At 41.8% G+C, this 19,519-nt stretch overlaps 1 protein-coding gene across 12 annotated transcripts in view; it reads right to left on the bottom strand.

Moving 5' to 3' along the window:
- ADCYAP1R1 (ADCYAP receptor type I) overlaps positions 1–19,519 on the bottom strand; it is a 140,904-nt gene that overhangs the window by 101,677 nt on the left and 19,708 nt on the right. For all 12 annotated transcript variants that reach the window (XM_050322857.1, XM_050322846.1, XM_050322883.1 and 9 more), the window contains one exon: positions 7,880–8,044. In XM_050322857.1, coding sequence (XP_050178814.1) covers positions 7,880–7,930 — 51 coding nt within the window. In that variant the 5' untranslated portion in view covers positions 7,931–8,044. The remainder of the gene's footprint in view (positions 1–7,879; positions 8,045–19,519) is intronic.

The following is a 19,519-nucleotide window of genomic DNA, read 5'->3' as shown; positions in this document are numbered from 1 at the left end:
TCACCCGGTGCTCCTTCATTACTTCAGACATAAAATCCAACACATGATGCAAAAAAAGGTTTAGATTTTGCCCATTAGTGTTGCTGGAAGAGGAACTAAAATGGACTGGCTTAGATAGAAACTGCAGGAGAGTTGAATTCCTATTGCAGTGCAAACATGCCAAGTGTTTTGTTATGTTTTCTAAGTAATGGAGGAAATTATCGTAAGTGGCTAACAGAGATCTAATAACTAAAACCAGCTCAGCCAGGGGGCAGCAGGAAGAAAGAAAATGAACATTTTAATATCTGTGAGGAAGTAAAAACAACTTTATACCCTTGAGCTTGAGTGTATCTCTAATCTTATCCAAGATGCATCTTGCATAAGTTATCTTGCAAGCAAGAAAGCCAAAGTGAAGGTTCAAAATAGTTCTGAGATAAATATGTGATGTGCTCAGATGTGGCTATCAGGGAAGAATAATCAAAAATAAATTAAAATCTCTGTACTTTACCTTCCTGAATGTGCAAATATCAGTAGCTGAAATTATTGACAAATTGTTTCAGGGGTCTTCAAACCAAACCAACAGCTTGTATTTAGCCTAAATAACCCCTGCATAAAAACACTTTGGCCACAGATGCCGAGATGGAGACCAAAATCATTTCAAAGGAGCGAGTGCAAAGCAGCTGAAGGGTTTTCTTCTTATTTATCTAAAGCTCTCAGAGAATTAATAAGAATTTTGCACTCCAAGAGATGCCTACTGAGCAAGAAGAGAACACTGCAGAAATGTGTAATTGGGAAGGTCAGGGACAGTGAAAAACTTCAGCACTTTGAAACCCTCAACAGAATTTTTCAGTGTGCAGATATAAAGTTTATTGCAACAGTGAGGTTGGGCACTGAATGAAATCATTAAACTCCCCCCACAAAATGAAATCTGGTTGAAAAATGCCCATTGAAACTATTTTCCCTCAAAATGTTGATTATATTTACATTCTAAACTGTACTGATACCAAAAATCTCCCACAAGCAGCTGTAATTTGTCATTTCTAAAAAAGGGGGAGGAGTTGTAAAGCGCTCCTTTTCCTGTATTTTGCATTTGAAAAAAACATTTAGAAATCTTAGATTGTACAAAAAAAAAAAAAGGGTTAAAATTGAAACTGAATTCTTTGAACTTGACTAGAAATAATAATTCTGTCGTAAGTACCACTAAATATTTTTAAGATGTTATTCTGCAGGGAACATATTTTTCCTGTTCTCTTTAAAATGTATCTCCTTTTTTTCTATTTTTTTAAATTTATTTTAAAGATCCTGTAGTGTTTAATGGATGCATTTGTCATTTTTCTTTACTGCAGACACGAAGATCTGTTGGCATCTGCTCTCACCCATAAAGGAACACATATTTAATGCTGGATTTTTAAAAATGTGTTCCATTAAAGGTAGTAAACAGCATTTTTTGTGATAACCTTACAAACCACCCTCTGAAGATGAGTCACAAGATAATCAGTGGGGCAAAAGTGACATACTGACATCAATTCATGATCCACATAACATTCCCAGAGTGCCCCATACAGCTCAATAAAAAGGAGGTTTCCAAAAGCTAAAGAAGCCAAAATCTAATCTAAGTTAGTTTTTGAGGGCACTGCAGTAAGGAGAGTGTCAGGGGGATTTAGGGTGGGTTGTTCCAATATCTAGAGGTGTCCTTCCCTTGACACTGAGTATAGAAGAACCATGATTATATGATAATACAGATAAATATCTTAATCTGAGGCCCTGGCACAGGTTGCCCAGAGAAACTGTGGATTCTCCATCCCTGGAAGTGTTCAAGGCCAAGCTGGACAGGGCTTGGAGCAACCTGGGCTAGTGGAAGGCAAACCTGTTAGATCCCTTCCAACCCAAACCATTCCATGATTCTACATTTCTAACCCGGACATCCAGCATTTAGGTGGTTAAATACTGCCCTAAGTACCTTTCCTGACTTATTTAGGTTCATCAACTCAGCTCCTACATGCACAGGGAAGAACAGAGGCAGGTCCCCTTCAGTCCTGTTCTCAGTTTAGGGTAAAACCATCTTTATATGGCGTGGAATAAACACAGCACAGAGATCATCACATTTTAGTACAGAAGGGGTTCTGTATCTCCAAAATCCACACTTTCAGGTGATTCCCACATGGAGAAAATAAATCTGAGAGAGTTTTTCAGGATCTTGAGCACAAGCTGCCCTGGAGGGAGGAGTTCACCTTTTGTCCAGGGAGACAGAGAGGGGTTTGCTGAGCTGGGTTCTGTGCCCTTGGGCACTGCAGTGACAGCAGCACGTTGGCTTTATGGTTCAAAAACACTTTTTATTGGGCCTCAGAGACTTTGGTTAAATAGCCACGTGTCCACTGCTTTGGGAAAAGAAGCCCTGGAAGCTGCTTTAGGCATGGTTTGCTCTGCCTTGGATCAACTTCCCAACCTACGGCTGTTGCTGGATGGCTCATCCGGAGGGGTTTGTGCTGTGCAACCCTGGGGCAAGCACTGATCCCACATCCTCCCCCAGACAGGCTTTCAGCACCTGGATCCTCAGGGATGCCCCAGTTCTTGCCATAGGATGTACATTCCCTCTGAGAAGCAGTGGAGTTTATTCAGGATTGGGAAAAAAATGTTTATTGCAGCTACAACGAGAGGGACAGGAGGCCACCTGAAAGACCAAATCCCTCGTGGTGGAACAGTGTTGTAGATGTGGGGGTTTTAGATATTCCCCCTCTCTCTCTTCCTGCTTTTTTCCTCCCATTTCCCCCTTCTTTGTATATAGCTTTGGTTCTGCATCACAGTTATCTCTTCAAGCTGACTCCACAGGAAATCCTCTTGGGCTGCTGACTCAGCAAACCCACGGCAGAGCAGCCCAGCAGTTGCTGGAGACATGAATAATATCCCTCCAGGAGCTGGATCTTAATAGCTGAGCAACAGGAAAAAAATCACTGATTCTAATGTCACTTTTTTTTTTTTTTTTTAACAGGTTCCTTTATAGAGAAATCTTTTTATTTCCCAGTTTGTTATTTTCCTGCTCGTCCAACCCTCCTCCAAGCTCATGAATACAAAACCAGCAGGGGGAAAAAAAAAATAAATCATAATAATGTCCTTAAATCAGTGCTGTCATCATGTTATTGGCCTGTCACAGAAATTAGTGCTACTACCAGAGGGCAAAAAGGTGAACACATTCACAGAATGCAGGGCAACTATTTTCTGCTTTGTCACCTGCTGCCTTGCATTCCTAAAACCTACATATCTTGCCTGCCTGAAGAAGGAAAGTTGCAGGTTTGTGCAGAGAACCACGTGTTGGTAGAATCTTGTATTTCTAGGGTGGAGTATTTTTTTGCTGTCGTTCACCTTTTGTGTTTAATAAGCTCAGAAACTTTCCAGACCAGTTTTGGATGGAGCTCTGTGAGCAACCTGGGCTAGTGGAAGGTGTTCCTGCCCATGACAGAGGGTTGGAATGAGATGGTCTTCAAGGTCCCTTCCAACCCCAGCCATTCTGTGATTCTGTGATTCTATGAAAAACATTTTAAGCAGGTGTCTTTCTTTATCTCCTGCAACAACCACAGCTGACACCTGATGTGCCCAGTGTGAGATTACAAGTCCCACAGAGCACCAACACAACATCAAGGTCTCCCATCACCTTCAGGCACCTTGGACAGGAGTGCAAACACGCTGAGCTTTCTCAGAAAAAAAACCACATAGACTTGTAGATGTTTGAGGTGGAGATCTCATCCCGAGGGATCTCCCTCTCTGTAATACCCATCCCACCCAGCTGAGAGGATAACAACCATCTGGAACCTCAGATCCGAATTTTTGTGCCTCTGAAATGCACTTGAAGTTGGGGGGTATCAGGACCCTGAGGTTCTGTGACCTTGATTGTCTCAGATGCTTTTTGTGATACACCAAAAACTCTGAGCCTTCTCTTTGAATCCAACTTACCCACTATTAAACATTCTGAAACTGTGTTTTTCTATTTTAAACAAGGCCTTTAAGAGGTTGAAATATTCTGCTGATTGCTCCTCATATTAAAAAGGAAAAGCTCTGGCAGAATTAATGTCTTGGTTAGCTGAGTTTTTATCTCCTACGGAGAACATTCCCAGCAGTTCCCTGACTATGTTTGTACATATTTATATTTTCATTACATAAATAACAGGGAAGTTCCATGTGACTGTGCACTGTGTTAGAGACACCTGCAGTCCTACAGAGAACTTGACTTCTCTGATGGGGTTATGAGGTGCTACAAATCACCAGGCAGATAAACTCATTAAAAGCTCTCTCATTAAGTCCTGCATGGAAAAAATATTCTCCTTAAGGAGCAGGGACCGACCCAGACACCTCTGCTGGAGCCTGAGGATCCTCACATTTGGGCTGCAGCAGGAAATGCACTGAAAACATCGCAGGGTTAGAGAGGAACTAGTAGAATATTGTGCCTGAATACACCCTGTTTCACCTTTTAAAAATGACAGAGGCTGAAATGTAGATATTTGAACGTAGCCTGGCACTGCAAGCGACAGCTGCAGGTGAATGACAGAGAGTTCTCAGCTCTGCAGCCCCTACACACCCTTAAAAGCTTGAGAAATATCACCCCCTTCAGCAAACAGGGCCTGAGCAAACAGATCTGCTTTCTCTGTTCACCTGTTCATGAGCTGCTTAAACACCATCAGGTGGAGGTTTCGTTCCCTGCTCTGGGAGGTGCTGCCTGTGCATCCAAATCTGGGTTTGCCCATCTCACTGTCACACAGGGGTCACACTTCCAGGCTGGTACACAAGAGGCATCACTGACACCTTTGCTTTTTAATCTCTTTTTTTTAAAAAAAAGAGGAGGTCACTGAACGTGTTTCCCAGTTAATGAAACATCACAAAGAACGTTCTGCCATTTAAGCTTAACTATATTAAGAGTGCATCCACAAGAAATTCTAAATATTAGGTGAAGAAATACATGTGATTGAATTATCCAGACAGCTAGAAACACCTGCATTGCAGTTACATTTAAAATTCAGTTCATACACTAAGCCAACTTTGTGAGTCATGAAATTCATTGTTTCTCAAGTGCATTTGGAACCAGACAAAGGAAGGATGGTTTAGGATCCTTTCTCCTCAATAATTTCATGATGACTTTTGTTATATTATCCAATTAAAAAAAGCCCCAAACCCTTCCACTGGATCAGGTTGCTCACTCAGAGCTTCCTCCAAAGTGAAGAAAAGAACGAGAGTGACTGAGAAGAGTCGGCCCAGCTAACAAAAATGGGTTAAAATCAGCTAAAATAGCAACATTGGCATTTAAATCTGGGAAAACACTTAAAATGGGGGGAAAAAAAATAAAACTCAAGAATTCCTCTAAAAGGCCTAGGAGCTGTTTTCAGTCCCAACTGAGTTATAAAGTGGAATACCCTTAATAGGCCAATACAGAACAACCTGTTGAACACATGAAAAACCAAACCAGCCTTAGTCTCTTGACAGAATTGGCTCAACATGCACATTCCTAAATATATCCTGGCCTTTTATTTTCTTGTTGGTAAATCCAAATCCTGCCCATCCAAGAAGATACAGGAGCTATTGCAGGCACTTTGAGGAATGGAGGCATGTGCCCCGAAATGAGGATCAATCCCAACATCCAAGAACAGGAGCCCTCCTTGAGGGTGACTGGAGATTCCTGGAGCACCAGATGCACGTAGAGGAAAGCAGTACAAGAGAAGGTATTTTCAGGAACTTTCTGAGGGTTAGGATGGCATTCTAATTTATTCTAATTTTTTATTTTTTTTTAAATTTTTTTAAATTCACATCCACTCCCTTGGCAGAAAATCTGCAAATCTGCACGAGAGGTAAGCACCAATTTGAGGTGGCTGGCACGGTACGTTAGAGGGGGTTTGAAGAGAAAATGTGTGTCCCAATGGGGAGAAATGTGATGCTACCAGCATTGCAGAAGAGCCACAGCAAGGGTAGGATCATAAATAACATTATATCATTCCCAAAATTTGGTCTGCCAAAAGAAATGTAAGGAATTACTAATTGCATAATTCTGCACAAAAATTATGGTACAGTCTCTGTCACTGGCTGAAGTCTCTTCACTGACTAAAGAAATGGGTGTGCAAACACACAAATTCATGTGTGGTAAAAGCTTAACTTTACTGTCTGGATTCCTGCAAAAGACTGGGATAAAACCATACAAACAAGATCATAAACACTGCAGACACACCACATCTATAAAAGCACGTTTCTTCCCATTAACTCTGGTTTGCTCCACAGTATTTCATTAAAGAGCTGTTCTTTCCAAAAGCTGGAGCTGATCACTAATTATCCAGCTCAGCAACCCCAGCTATGTCCTGAAACGTTAACAATTGGAAACTTGCTGTCCTTCTCCATCTACCAGGAAGGTCATGCACATGAAAGCTCTGGAGATATGTTCATTTACTTCCCTTAATTAAAAACCGCTCGCCTCGAAAGGAGAAGACACCTTTTGGCTGCCTCAAGCTGAGCACTGAAAATCTGTGTTTAAATAATCTAATGTATGTTTAAAAAAAACAGAAAAAGAAAAGAAATCAAACCAGCATTTGAATTTCAGCAACCTTTTCTAGTTGGGATTTTCGTATGGGGATTATATTATTTGGATGAACACAGGTGTACTGCCAGTTCCAACCCTGTTCTACAGAATTTAGCTGAATTATGTTACATTCCAGATTTTCAGTTAAATAGAGTCCACTCTAAATAAGACCCCAAAAGGAAAAAAAAAAAATTGTATTTTTGTGTGCCAAAGTAAAGATTCTGTCACCCTGTATGGTGACATTGTAAAAGACAGGTGACACAATGGGTACACACGAGCAAGAAACTCTTTAAAAACTCCTAAAAGATGCTCTGGTCACATCACTACCATATTAAATTGTTGTTATTTAAAGATAAAACAAAATGAACGTCAAGAATGCTTTCAAATATCTGACCAATAAAGTGCAACAACATGAGAATACCTGTTTATTAAGCAATTGTAAAGCACTTGCATGGAAATTGTGGAAGGTTATTAATAAAAATGAGATGGAGGATTTGAATCCTGGTGCTGTTTGTCACAGGATCCCTCTGAGCAGAGTTTCTCAAAAAGTGATGAAAAGCACATTTATGATCAATGGGCTGGCAAAGAGCTGAGTTGAAATGCAAGATGAGTTTATTATAAGGGTTGTGTGCTGTTGCTCACAGCTACAAAAGGAAAAAAAATCATCTCTATTCAGTGTTTTTATGGTTGTTATGTGAGGTCAGACACAGCCACAATGTGTAGGGGGACAATGGAGAGGAACAGTCACAGTCCCCAGACATGAGTTATTAATGGAATGGCAAGACTTCTGGGGAAAATTAATCCCTGCCATCTTCAGAATGTCTTCAGAATGTGATTTTATCATTTATCAGAAACGTGATAAATGACTTCAAATGCCTTTAGTATCTTTAGAGGAGGGCCATTTGTATTGTTCCTTAAAATCACTCCTCTGAAAATGGAGGCATCCAAGAGCACTGCCTGAAATACCCCAAGGTTTAGGATTCACAGGGCTGACAGGAATCTCTAATTTTAGCCCCTCTGTCTGGAAAAAAATATTCTTAAGCCCATGGATTTGAAAGAGAAGCCCCTTTTTTTTTTTTTTTTTTTTTTTTAATTATAGCTTTATTTTATTTTTAATCTTGGAGAAAAACAGTTAACAAGTGCCCTTAAGGAATGGACTTGCCCTGTTCAGGATGAGCAGTGACCACAGTCCTATTGCATTAACAAAGAAGGTTGGAAAAGCCTTAACCCAACCTATGAAAAACCCCTGTGGAAAGAGCCAGAACTGGTGTCAGCAGAAGATCCTTCACTCCTGGCCATCAGAACACGTATTTATAGCAGAACAATGCAAATGAAAACGTTTTTGCTTACCGTGGGAAGCAATACGAGAGTGAAGAGGCAGATCTTCCAGGTGAGGGCCATCTTCTCTCTTAATTAACTTCAGTCAAGGTTTGCTTGTTAACACTGTGATTAGGGCTGAAGCACAGGCTCTCTGCAGTTGTTTTGGTCGAGGTCTTCACCTCAAGGCTCAGATCTCTGCAACAAAAGAGGAAAAGTATTCAAAATATGGAAACAGTAAAGAGAATGAAAAAGAGATGGACAGAGAACAGAGAACCCAACACTTGAACTCTGAGTTGCACATATTGGAGATTAACCATCCCTGCCTGCATTGCAGCTGTTATGGATGGTTTTGGACACCTAATTTAATTTCAAAGGACATCCAAAATCTGTGTGATCAGTACCTTGTCTCAAAGAAACCACTGGAACAGGCTCTGTAGATGCAAAGATCTAAATTGTACCCAAAGGAGAAGGTAGGATGGATTATTCTGAGCCAGAAAAAGGACCTGCCTGCTGAATTTCTGAAGCTGTGATTCACCCTTCATGATTCTCAGCAGTCTCTTAAAAGCACAGCTGTCTGGGGGCTTTTTAGGAGTCTGGATGACAGGATGATTTACTCCCAGAGATCATTTGTCCAGGTAACAAAATCCGTGACCGGAGTTGTTAAAAGCCCCCAGCTCTTGGAGAGCTCACAAATAGAAGTGCAGAGGAATGAATTGTGGTCTTGGGGTAAACATCCATCCACATCATAAGACAGGATTGACTTCACTGTGACTTCATTGCTTGCTCCCTGCCGAGGAGCTGAGCGGGTGGTCAACAGAATTCCCAACCTGACATTAGTTCTGTCCTAGTTTAAAACACAACCCTCCCTCAAATCTCGATACCTTGGGGGCCCAGGGCTCTCATTTCACCTACAGTCAGGAGGTTTTTAGCATGGAGATAAATTTTCATATTCATTCTCTTTCTTTCCACAGTTGTCCCTCACCTCAGGTGGATCCACATGTATTGGATTTGGGAGTCAAATTCAAACAAAAAAAAAAGAAAAATCAATGGAAGGGGAAGGTGTTTTAAGATTTGGATTTATTTTTTCATTGTCCTGCTTTGATTTGTAAAGAACTGATTTGTAAAAGAACTTTTACAATCAAAGGGCAGTCAGTTTTTGTACTGACTGTGACATACTGTCAGGACATCGGCATTTAGAAAGGAGAGAGTCCTTCAATTGAAAAATAAAAAAGGAAAATTAATCTCTCTCTAAAATTTTTGGAGAACAATGGTTCATAAAATTCACCCTAAACTGATGTGTTTTCCTCCATCCCATCCTCACTTGATCAGTCCCTCCCTCTCTACACTGGCACTGAATTTAATCACTCAACTGTGTTGCTGATGGTTTATCAAATAATGAGGGACTGATAAGATCTCAGCTGAGGAGGACAGCAAACATCCATGGCGACATTCAGCCGTGGGGATTGGAAAAACAAAGTCACTCCATTAACACAGGCAAGAGAAAACCAGACAGAGGCATCAGCAGACGCTGGATTTGAAATTATTTCCTGACCATTTGCACTCCCATCTGCAGGTCAGTCCAGAAAGGCCAGAGAGGGCTGTGGAGGCTGAATGGTGTCCTTGCATTCTGTCACTGTAATGCATCAGAAATTTGAATTATTTGAATTCCTTAGATGCAATGGAAGGGTGGGAGATGCCTGACTAAAGTGGGAACCTTTAGAATCCACTCTTCCCATTTTTTGGAAGACCTGGATTTACTTTAACCTGGCGTTCACCAGGTTTAAAAAGTGAAGACGTTTTTCTGCCTCCTGCTTCACCTGAGTTTCAAAGGAACTTCTAAAAGAGACAACAGGAACATCTGCAAACCATTTCACTGCTTTCCTTTCACATATTGCAGGGAAAATAAAAGAATCTGCTTCATTTTTTTTTTTTTTTCCCCTTCAAGGTAGTCATGGAAACCTGCATCAAATGCTGGGCTGAGGCCTTCATGTCATCCTCAGAGACTCAAGTGTTTATTAGGTAATAACAACTCCCACTTCTGTGAACTTCTGACCTGAACCTGCAGCAGAACCTGTTTATTAGTTAGCAGTTCCCAGCATGTCTGATGTACACACATGTACAGCCCACCTACTACCAATTAAAGGCTAATTATCTCTATTACTAATTAAAGTCTAGTTATCTGTATTACCTAGTTTTCTCTACTGTCAATTAAAGCCTAGTTATCTCCTAGTCAGGTACTATCAGCTACGTTTTACTAGAAAAATAAACTTATTTAAAAAATACAGGCAGGGTTGATAAAGCATTACCATTCAGTATTGAGAAAAATAATTAAATATATTAATATAGGATTTGGAAGGGAAGCTTGAATTATCAGATTTTCTTCTGATGTCACTGGTAGCCAAATCCTGTAATTTCATTAGGAAATTAGAGATACTGATGCTTCATGTTGCTGTTTTAGCTGCTTCTGCCACTGTAATTAAAATTAGTGAAGTCAGAGTAGCCAACACACCTTTCAGTTATGGATATATAGTTCCCCCAAAATAATCTCCCATTATCTCTGGTGAAACAGAAGGGCTTTTGAGGTGTCTGAGAATCTGAAAATCAGTTGATTGTTACTAAAATGGAGTGGGCTTCAGGGGCTTATTTCAAGCATGGCTGAAATACAGAAAGAAGAATTTAAAAAAAAGAAAAAAAAAAAAGCCTTGTTTTGGTCAACTAATGACTTAAGAAGATAATTTGTCACCATGAAGGTGAATTCAGTGGATTCATTTGTCCACTGTAAACACCACAGCAGATTCTTTCTGGAAGTATCTTAGATTCTTGAAGGGCAGGTTGGAAAAGCTCTGGCAAAACCCATTCTGCTGCAAGTGCCCACTCCTTTCCTCTGTCTAAAAAGGGACTCTGGGTGCTGGTGAGGACAATTTTCCATGAGAAGCCCACAAGTGTCAAGTGCACAATGTGATGTCACTCATCAACACAACCAGACAGTGAGTCCTTCCCAAGTGTGATGTGTCTACTCCCAGAGAGGCATAAAAAGTGCAATAAATCACTCCCTAAAAGGATAAAACGTCACCATATCAAATAATGAGTAAAACTGTTTCGCAGCCTCAGGTTGGATGAGTGAAAGAGGATTTTTGGTGGCTTTCTAAGGCAGTTGTGAGCTGTTATTGAGATCTCACCCAAAATAAACCATCTGCTCTGGGCTCCTCATTGTGGTCCTCCGGGATGTGTGCCAGTGGTTTGAGAGGAAACCAAGAAATTTCAAAGCTGACCCACAATGGCTTAGACCACTGATGATCAGATGGTAATTTATCACTTAATTCATCTTCCTTCGGTGTCTACCCAGGGCCTCCCACCACATCCTTTTCCTGCACCAGGACCAAGGTACTGCACAAGTGTGGAAGTCAGAAAGGTTCTGGCAAGGTGCAGCATCAGCTGAGCTTTTGCAGACTGAATATATTTCAGAGAAGTCAATCACTCAGTGCACAGTTATTCCAGTTCTTCCTAAAGACATGAAGAATATTTCCCCAGGAAGAATAAACATGGGTGGAAAATTGTTGGGTGAAGAAGTGGGAAGGTGCTGAGGGGAATACCCCAGATGTCACCAGCTGGTCTGGCCCACAGAACACTCCCTTGTCACTCCCATTTTCTCCCCAGGAAATGGAACTCCAGAACTGTTTATGGCACAGGGTTTGTAGATGGTCATTTATAGCTTAATTATCACAGGTTAATTATCACAGAATCATCAGATGGTTTGGGTTGGAAAGGACCTTAAAGATCACCCAGTTCCTACCCCTGCCATGGGCAAGGACACCTTCCACCAGCTCAGGCTGCTCCAAGCCCTGTCCAACCTGGCCTTGGACACTTCCAGGGATGGGGCAGCCACAGCTTCTCTGGGAAATCTGTTCCAGTGCCTCACCAACCTCAGCAAAGAATTTCTTCCTAAAATCTCATCTCAACCCGCCCTCCTTCTGCTTAAGGCCATTCCCCCTTGACTTTCACTCCATGCCCTTGTGAAAAGTCCCTCTCCACTCCTTTGTCAGTCCCCTGTAGGCACTGGAAGGTGCTCTCAGGTCTCCCCAGAGCCTTCTCTCCTCCAGGATGAGCAGTCCCGACTCCTTCAGCCTGAATTCCCAGGAGAGGTGTCCCAGCCCTCTGATCAACTTGGTGGCTTTCAACATGCAGCTGATTCCTTATCTGTGTTCTTTAGGCTCTCAGTACAAGGTGTGCAACCCAGGGCATTTATTTCTTTCCCTCCTCAAAGTTCCCAAATGTAGCAATCTACAAACTGGGCAGGGTGCACCTTCCTGGTGTCAACTGAGACACTTGCCAGCAACAAGCAGAGTTGGGAAATCAACCCTTCAGTGACCTAGGACACGTCACCTAATTTTAGAAACCCAGTAGACACATGAGCTCATTGTCAAGTCCCTTTATAAAGTCAACAGAGAGAAGCAGCCATATGAAGAAAGCATTTTGGTCTGACCTATTTTAGCTGTCTGCTTTAAACTTTCAGCTTCCCTCCCCGAGTGTAAAGGAATTCTTGGCATCCACATTGTGAGGACCTAAATTTGGGCAGAATGATCCCACCTCCGGTCTCTTCTGAAATATATGGGTCAGCAAGATGAAGCACAAAACAGCAAAGTTTGAGACTCCACAAAGGCTTGAGAAGGAATTTGATTGTTTAGGGCTGTCAATAAATTAATGCTGATCCATTTAAGGCTAACAGAAAAGCTAAAAGAAGGTTTAACTGAATATCAGACAGCAAGAGCTCTGAAGTTTCCCATGGAAAGTAGTCCACAAAGAGCAATCCTATTAAGGCAGAGAAAAAGAACATCATGATCTTTCCACTATTTTTAATAGAGCAGTTACTATTTCTCGGAGCTTAAATATTTTGGGTTGTTTTCATTTACTTAATTAGTAAATTCACTGAAATTAGAGTTTCTTCATGCATCACAGCATCTGAGCATCTGACTCTACTTGCTTTTAAAAACCAAGAGGACATTTGTCATCCCTTTACAAGTTTAACTGGAAAAGTCCCCCAAGTCCTTGTTTCTATTGCCCGTGTCTGTTGTCAGAGAAAAACCAGGATTGGGAGGGTAATTATATTAGGAGGTCTGAGAGGTGGATTTTGTCCCCTGCTACAAGGGACAAACCCCTTTTCAGCTGCACCTGAATGTTTCAAGGGTCTCAGGCAGAAATGCTACACCTTTTCCTGGTAATTTAACATGGAAATAATAGTTGAAAGAAACACATTCAGCTGCTGCCTGGCTTAGGCATTTCAGTGTTAATGAAGAACAAAGTCTGTCAGTGGTAATCCTTTTTCTGTCTGGAGGAATAGCTTCTTGAATTTTTTTTTTCCTTGCATAAAATTCAGAAATCACCTGTGAATTTCACTAGAACTCCCTTTCTAAAAATGAAGATAAAAGTGTGATTAAAGTAGGAAATGGTAAATTGCAGGTGTTGTGACTCCCATATGCAAATCGAGCCTTAGTGTTGAAATATTTTTACAGAAAGTAGGATTATCAATTGCATTTACTTCCACGAGGACTTGTGTGGGAAAGAAATGAAAGCAAGTGTAGTTTTGCAAGAAGAATAACTGAAAAGGGATTCACAGAACTGGGGGTTGGAAAGACCTCTGGAGATTGTCCAGTCCAACTCCCCTGCTCAAAGCAGGGTCAGCTGCAGTGGGTAACAGGTTACTCAAAACCCATTTTCAACCAATTTCTGAATATCTCCAAATGCTGAAACTCTGCACAACCTGTACTTGATGATTCTATCAATAATAAAGTGTTATAGCTGAATTTCCTGCCTATTTATGTGTTCTTGTTGCCTCTTGTCAGCACTGAGGGGAGCATGAGCCTGCCTGCTTTACATCATCCTTCCATCAAATATTCCTACACATTGAGATCCCCCCAGATCTTCTCTCTCCAGTCTAAACAGACCTGCAATTCCTTATTCACCTTTGTGGCTCTTGCCAGGGCTCCCTGCAGTGTGTTTGTGTCCTCAGCAGCCCAGCCCAGCTCCAGACGTGTCTCCCCAGGGCTGAGAGGGAGGACATCCCTCGAGATGCTGCCAACGCTTTTCCTCGTGCAGTTGATGATGCTTTTGGACTTCACTGCTGCAAGGACACTTTGCTGGCTCAGGAGCCACCTCCTGTCCACCCAGAGCCTCAGGCTGTTCTCTGTAAAAGTGCTTTCCAGCCAGCTGATCCCCAGGATTCTTCCTCTCCCAGTGCAGGACTTTGGGTGTCTCCTCCTGGAACTCCTCGAGGTTCCTCTCTGCCTGTCCTGTTTCTCAGGCCTGTCCTGTTCCCTCTGGGTAACAGCAAACCCAACCACTTGGTCTATCAAGCACTGCTCTTTAATTTGTGTGACCTTCAGCCTTCCTCAAGGTGCCCCCTGGCCCATCACCCAGGTCATTAGGGAGGACATTAAACAGCATTGCCACATCAAATGTCAGAGCTTTATAATTCAACCCAGACTACCCAGGCTCTCTTCACAGTCAGAAGTGTAAAAGATGTATCCTCAGGGAGCAATTTCTATACCCTAAAGTTTGGTTCCTGAAGACCAGGTTGGATGGAGCTTTGAGCAACCTGGTCTCGTGGAAGGTGTCCCTGCCCACGGTAGGGGGGGTTGGACTAAATGACCTTCAAAAGGTCCTTTCTAATTCAAATTATTCTATGATTCCATGACATTATGCCTAATTTTGGACAAAGTGAGTTTCTCCTTTGAAAGAGTAATTTTCTGTTTACTCAGGCTGATGAGGGCAAACAAAGAAATTTCCATTCCCAAAGTTTAAGACACCAAAGCACCAGTGTAAGCAAAACAGAGCTCTGACTTCCCTCTTTGTCCCAGCCTTTTCCTACTACCAGTACTCTCTTTATTCCTTTTAACACAGACTAGTAACTTCCATGGGTGTTTTACTTCAGCTGTCCCCAATTACAATTTTGGTGGAATGTGTTTTTTTTTATTTTCTTTTGAGTGGTTTCAATTAAATTGAATATCCCTGAAGATGTAAGAGCACTATAATTTCCCCTTACAAGGTACACTCCTTATCACTTCTGTTTAACCTGACAGCTCTTGTATTTCCTATTTCAGCTTTATAGAATTTTCCTAGCATTTCAAAAAAATAAAAATCTAAAACTGTTCTGAACCATATTTTAATAAGTGTTGCTAAACCAATTCAAGAACAGATACCCAAATTTGCACTTTCTGAAGATCTGATTCATTTCTTGATTATCTGCAGATTTTTCCTATCATATTGTTCATTTTCAGACCTTCCATAAGATAAGGTTGGTGTAGCTCCTTCTATTTTTAAAAACCAGCTCCAGTTAAAATGCCTGACTTTTATAAGTAATAAAAATCATCACGATGTAACAACTCTCCTTCTTATTTTGCTGCTTCACCCATACAGCTGTGATGACACACTGAAGGTTAATGACATCTAAATTTCGGATATCTGGGTATTTTGACATTGAATATCTGTTGGAACTGTTGCTTGAGGCTCTCTGAAAATTCAGATGGACCTGAGTGGATCGTTCATCCGGAGGTCAAGATTTTCTACCTTATCTTTGCAGCTGCAGCAGCCACAGACTCGTGGGAGCAGAAACTGTGGGATACAACTCATAACTCCCTGGGCACAGGATTGCTGTTCTTGGCAGGTTTCCCACATAACATCAGCCATAAAATCCTTGCCTTGACTGACACTATTTTCCCTGTTCACTTATCTGTCAGATTTATTGTGCCCCAACGTTGTTGGTGTCCCCAGAGACCTGGAGAAACCACCTGACTTTGTGACTGCAGACCATGCACACTCAATTGCAGGGAAATAATTGCAAATTAGCACACATTTAGGAAGCATTAAGCAAAGTAAAAAAAAAAAAAGAAAAAAAAAAAGAAGTTTCCACCTTCACAGCAGATCAATTATCCTCTGGAAGCATCTGCAGTATATGTGGTACTTCATAGCTAATATGAAACTAATATGGGATCATAAAGGTAACGATGTGCTGCTCCATTCCAGCAGAGCTTTAAGTGCTGCTTGGCAAGGTCCTTCCAAATTATTACTCCACAGCCAGTAAAATGTGTTCTCTATCTGGCATATCAACGTTTTGCAAGAGCTTCTTGATGGATTTGCTTGCCTTGACGGGTGGTCTGCATTTCCTGCTCTGCTTGTAGGTGTAAATACTGTTTTTCATGATTCACAGGAGCTTGTAAGCACTCTAAGATGTCCATCAGCATGGCCACCAGAGGAGTGTCCCTGCAGCTGGGGATGGACCCAGGGACAAAACACACCCTCAGAGCTCCAGCAACAGCACAACCACCTCTTATCACCCCTGGGAAACAAATCTATCATTCCTGTGTGAAAGCAGAACAAAAGCAACAAAATAAGCAATGATTTATCTGTTGCTTTGGAAGGTGGGAGATACAACGAGCAGCTGCCTAATGCCAAACGAGTAAATATGTGATGGTGTGAAGAAAACAACCTGACATAACCTTGCTATTGAGAAAAGAGTGCTTGAAAGTGTGGGAAAATTGCCAAGGTAATCTGAGGGGATGTCAAATGATCTCCCTTTGCCTCATATGTATAATTCCTTATTTTCCAAGGCAAAGTCAGAGGCATTCTGAATACAACAGCTCTGAGAATTCTGACTTGGCAACCTGTGCAATGTCCCAGATGAATATCCACCATCCTCCTCCACACTTCCAACCAACAACACGGAAAGCTTTCATGGGCCAAACTTCAGCTCATCTTGATTAAAAAAAAAAAAAAAAAAAAAAAAAAGACCCCAACAATATAATATATTTCCCAGTTTGTTGCTGGGTAGAGAAAAAGATATCCCTGCTATTGTGATTCTCCAAGTCAAGTTCTCAAGGAAATGTATCCCAGAACAGACCTGGCACTACAATCCTGCCTCTTCCATCTTTAGGGAGGTGAAAAATCCCATTTTTTTGTTTCGAACAGTTTCCCTCTAATTACATTGAAAGATAAAGGTAGGTCGCTGCATGAGCACTAGGAAATGGCATAATTCCTTATTTTTTTCTCCATGCTCCTTTCCTATTTTCCTCCTTTTCTATGGCATCTCTTCCAGCCTGAGCTCTCCCAGCTGTGTCCCATCTTGTGGTTGATGAACTCATTACATTTGGACACTGTTAGGACCTTCCACAGCACGTGTCCTTGCAGCAGCAGGGATGGAATTCAGGTCACACACATTTGGCTGTCTGAGAGTGAAACGTCTCTATCCAAGCTATTTTCTCTCAGCTCCATCCGCAGTGAAGGAATAACGAGCAAGTCACCTCAGCAGGGCGTGGCTTTGCCTTGCTCCGGGACAAAGTGCTGCTCATCTTGGCAAGCACAGAGCTCAAAAAGCAGAAAACCAGTTTGATCAGCTCAGGAGAGACTGTGTTGATAGGCACAGCCCTGAGAATAGCAGAAGCATGAAAAAAAAAAAAAAAGGAGGCAGAAAAGCAGCTGAAATCAAAGTCAGTGTTGGGACAAGAGGTTAAGCTGGGAATTAGAAGAAAACTTTGGACTCTCGGCAGAACAAAGCCCTGAAAATGCCTCCCAACGAGAGGGGGATGGTAAAAAAACCACTAAGAATTTTGAGAGGACTCCATACAACGTGACTATTTTGTAAACTGATTCCTCTGACACGTGGATTTTTGCAGTGCTGATGGTTAGAGGTTCCCAACCACATGGGCTCTGACTCAGAGCTGGATCCCAGCCAGTCACCTTAAAGCACGGAGTAAACTCCTGTCTCTGCAGTGAGGAAAAGTGCAGGGTGTTCTTGGCCCTTCCTGCTCCCAGGTAATCCGGGGGCTCTGAAGTTTCCAGAGCTTTTCTTGGTGGTGGAGGATGACGGTGATGGCAGCTGAGCCCCGTGGACAGACAGGAGGAGTTCAGGCCTCGGTAGAAAAGCTCTTGTCTCTTATCTCATTATTACAAATAAGTGACAGGGTCAGAGAAATGGCCTTAAATTGTGACAGGGGAGGTTTAGACTGGATATGAAAAAAAAAATATCTTCAGTGAAAGGGTGGATAAACATTGGAACAGGCTGCCCAGGGAAGTGGTGGAATCACCAGCCCTGCAGCTGCTCCAAAGGCGGCACTTGAGGACACGGTTTAGTGGTGAACACGGTGGTGCTGGGTTAATGGTTGGACTCGATGGTCTTGGAGGTCTTTTCCAACCCAAATAATTCTCTGATTCTAAATGTTCCTACTCACACAAAAGACAGTGCAAGTCTCCTTCTTTTGGTCTGACACAGAAGGAAACGAGTCTAGAAAAAAGATTGTGTGACTCTTCTCTTTCTTTCTTTCCACCAGAATCATCTTTTCACCTTGTGATTAAAAGTGTCTATTTCTGTATTCATCTTCATGATCTGCCCATGGATTTCCATGTGAGGGTTCTAGAAGATAAGCTGGCACAGTGGTACCCTATAAGGTGCCAGAATGTGTTCCCAAGGGAATACCTGGGAAGGTCAGAGCAATGCAGGATCAGAATGCTTTAATATAAACATGCAAAATTTGAGATATGATTTGTTCTCTTATTTTATTAATTCAAGAGGTGTCAGAACCCCCATCAAAACACAACCAGAAGAGGTCAGCTGTATCCATTATAACACAATATAATTAATTCTGGGGAACTCCAATTTACTTTAATCTTATCCACAGAAGTTCTGTGAACAGGAGTCAGTGGGAACCATAAAAAGGGGGTAATTTTCCTCTGTTGGATGTGGCTGTTGAGGTGACAGCTGGAAATCCTGATTATGGGTATTAAGATGTTTGGTGATGAAGTTTATGAATTGACAGGATGGTCACTGGATCAGATTCGGCCCAACTTGGGATGATTCACATTTTCCTTCAGAAATCGTGTGGAACCGGAACATCCCTTGTGGCCCAGAAAACAATCCAAGTGTTATTCCTTTCCATTGGATAGCTTTGTCATTTTGTCATCATGCATTCCCAGTAAAAATCAGGACTCTAAAGATGTAAATTCAATCAACCTAAAATCCTCCTCCTCTCCAAAATGCCCACTGCTCCGTTTTCAATAGGTTGACCCATGTTTGAAAGCCGCAGTGAAAATCCTCTCTCCCCATGGGTGGTCCTTCAGAGCCTTGGGTGAGAGTTCTCTCATTAAATTTGTACCTCTAAAGCTGAGCTAATTTCTACAGATTCCTTGGATAGCCCCTGAGCCATAATCAGCACAACCCACAGAGCATATGTCAGATTATCCTAAATTATGTTTTGTCAAAGCAACAGATTAATTCTGCCCTATTTCTCTATATTTTCCATCAGGAAGGAAGGAGGGAATGAGGGAAAAGAAGTGATAGAATTGAGACAGGCACACAGCCTTAGAAGATTCAGCCCAAATAAATTTTGCCAAAGCTACACTCAGCTGATTAGTAGCATCTTATAGTGGGCAGCAAATTAAGGCCAAATCATGTGAAGTGTTTAGTAACAGGTTTTTTACTGTTGCTGCAACCTCCTCCCTTTACTTTCCTCACATCAGATGAAGACTCAGTTCTGTTCAGGTCTTCATTCACACCCATCCTGTTTTAATATGCAACTGAGGCTCAGCTGAAATGACACTGAAAAGACATCATCATCATCATCATCATGTGCCTTGCAAGCACTTTGGGGATGAAGCTCTGGCCCCTCTAGAGACCCTTTAGGA

Source organism: Myiozetetes cayanensis, unplaced genomic scaffold (genome assembly GCF_022539395.1).
Source record: "Myiozetetes cayanensis isolate MyiCay16 unplaced genomic scaffold, myiCay2020 scf1, whole genome shotgun sequence".
Classification (NCBI taxonomy): Eukaryota; Metazoa; Chordata; class Aves; order Passeriformes; family Tyrannidae; genus Myiozetetes; species Myiozetetes cayanensis.
The sequence above is the reverse complement of the archived record's forward strand: the minus strand, read 5'-3'. Positions and strand labels throughout refer to the sequence as shown.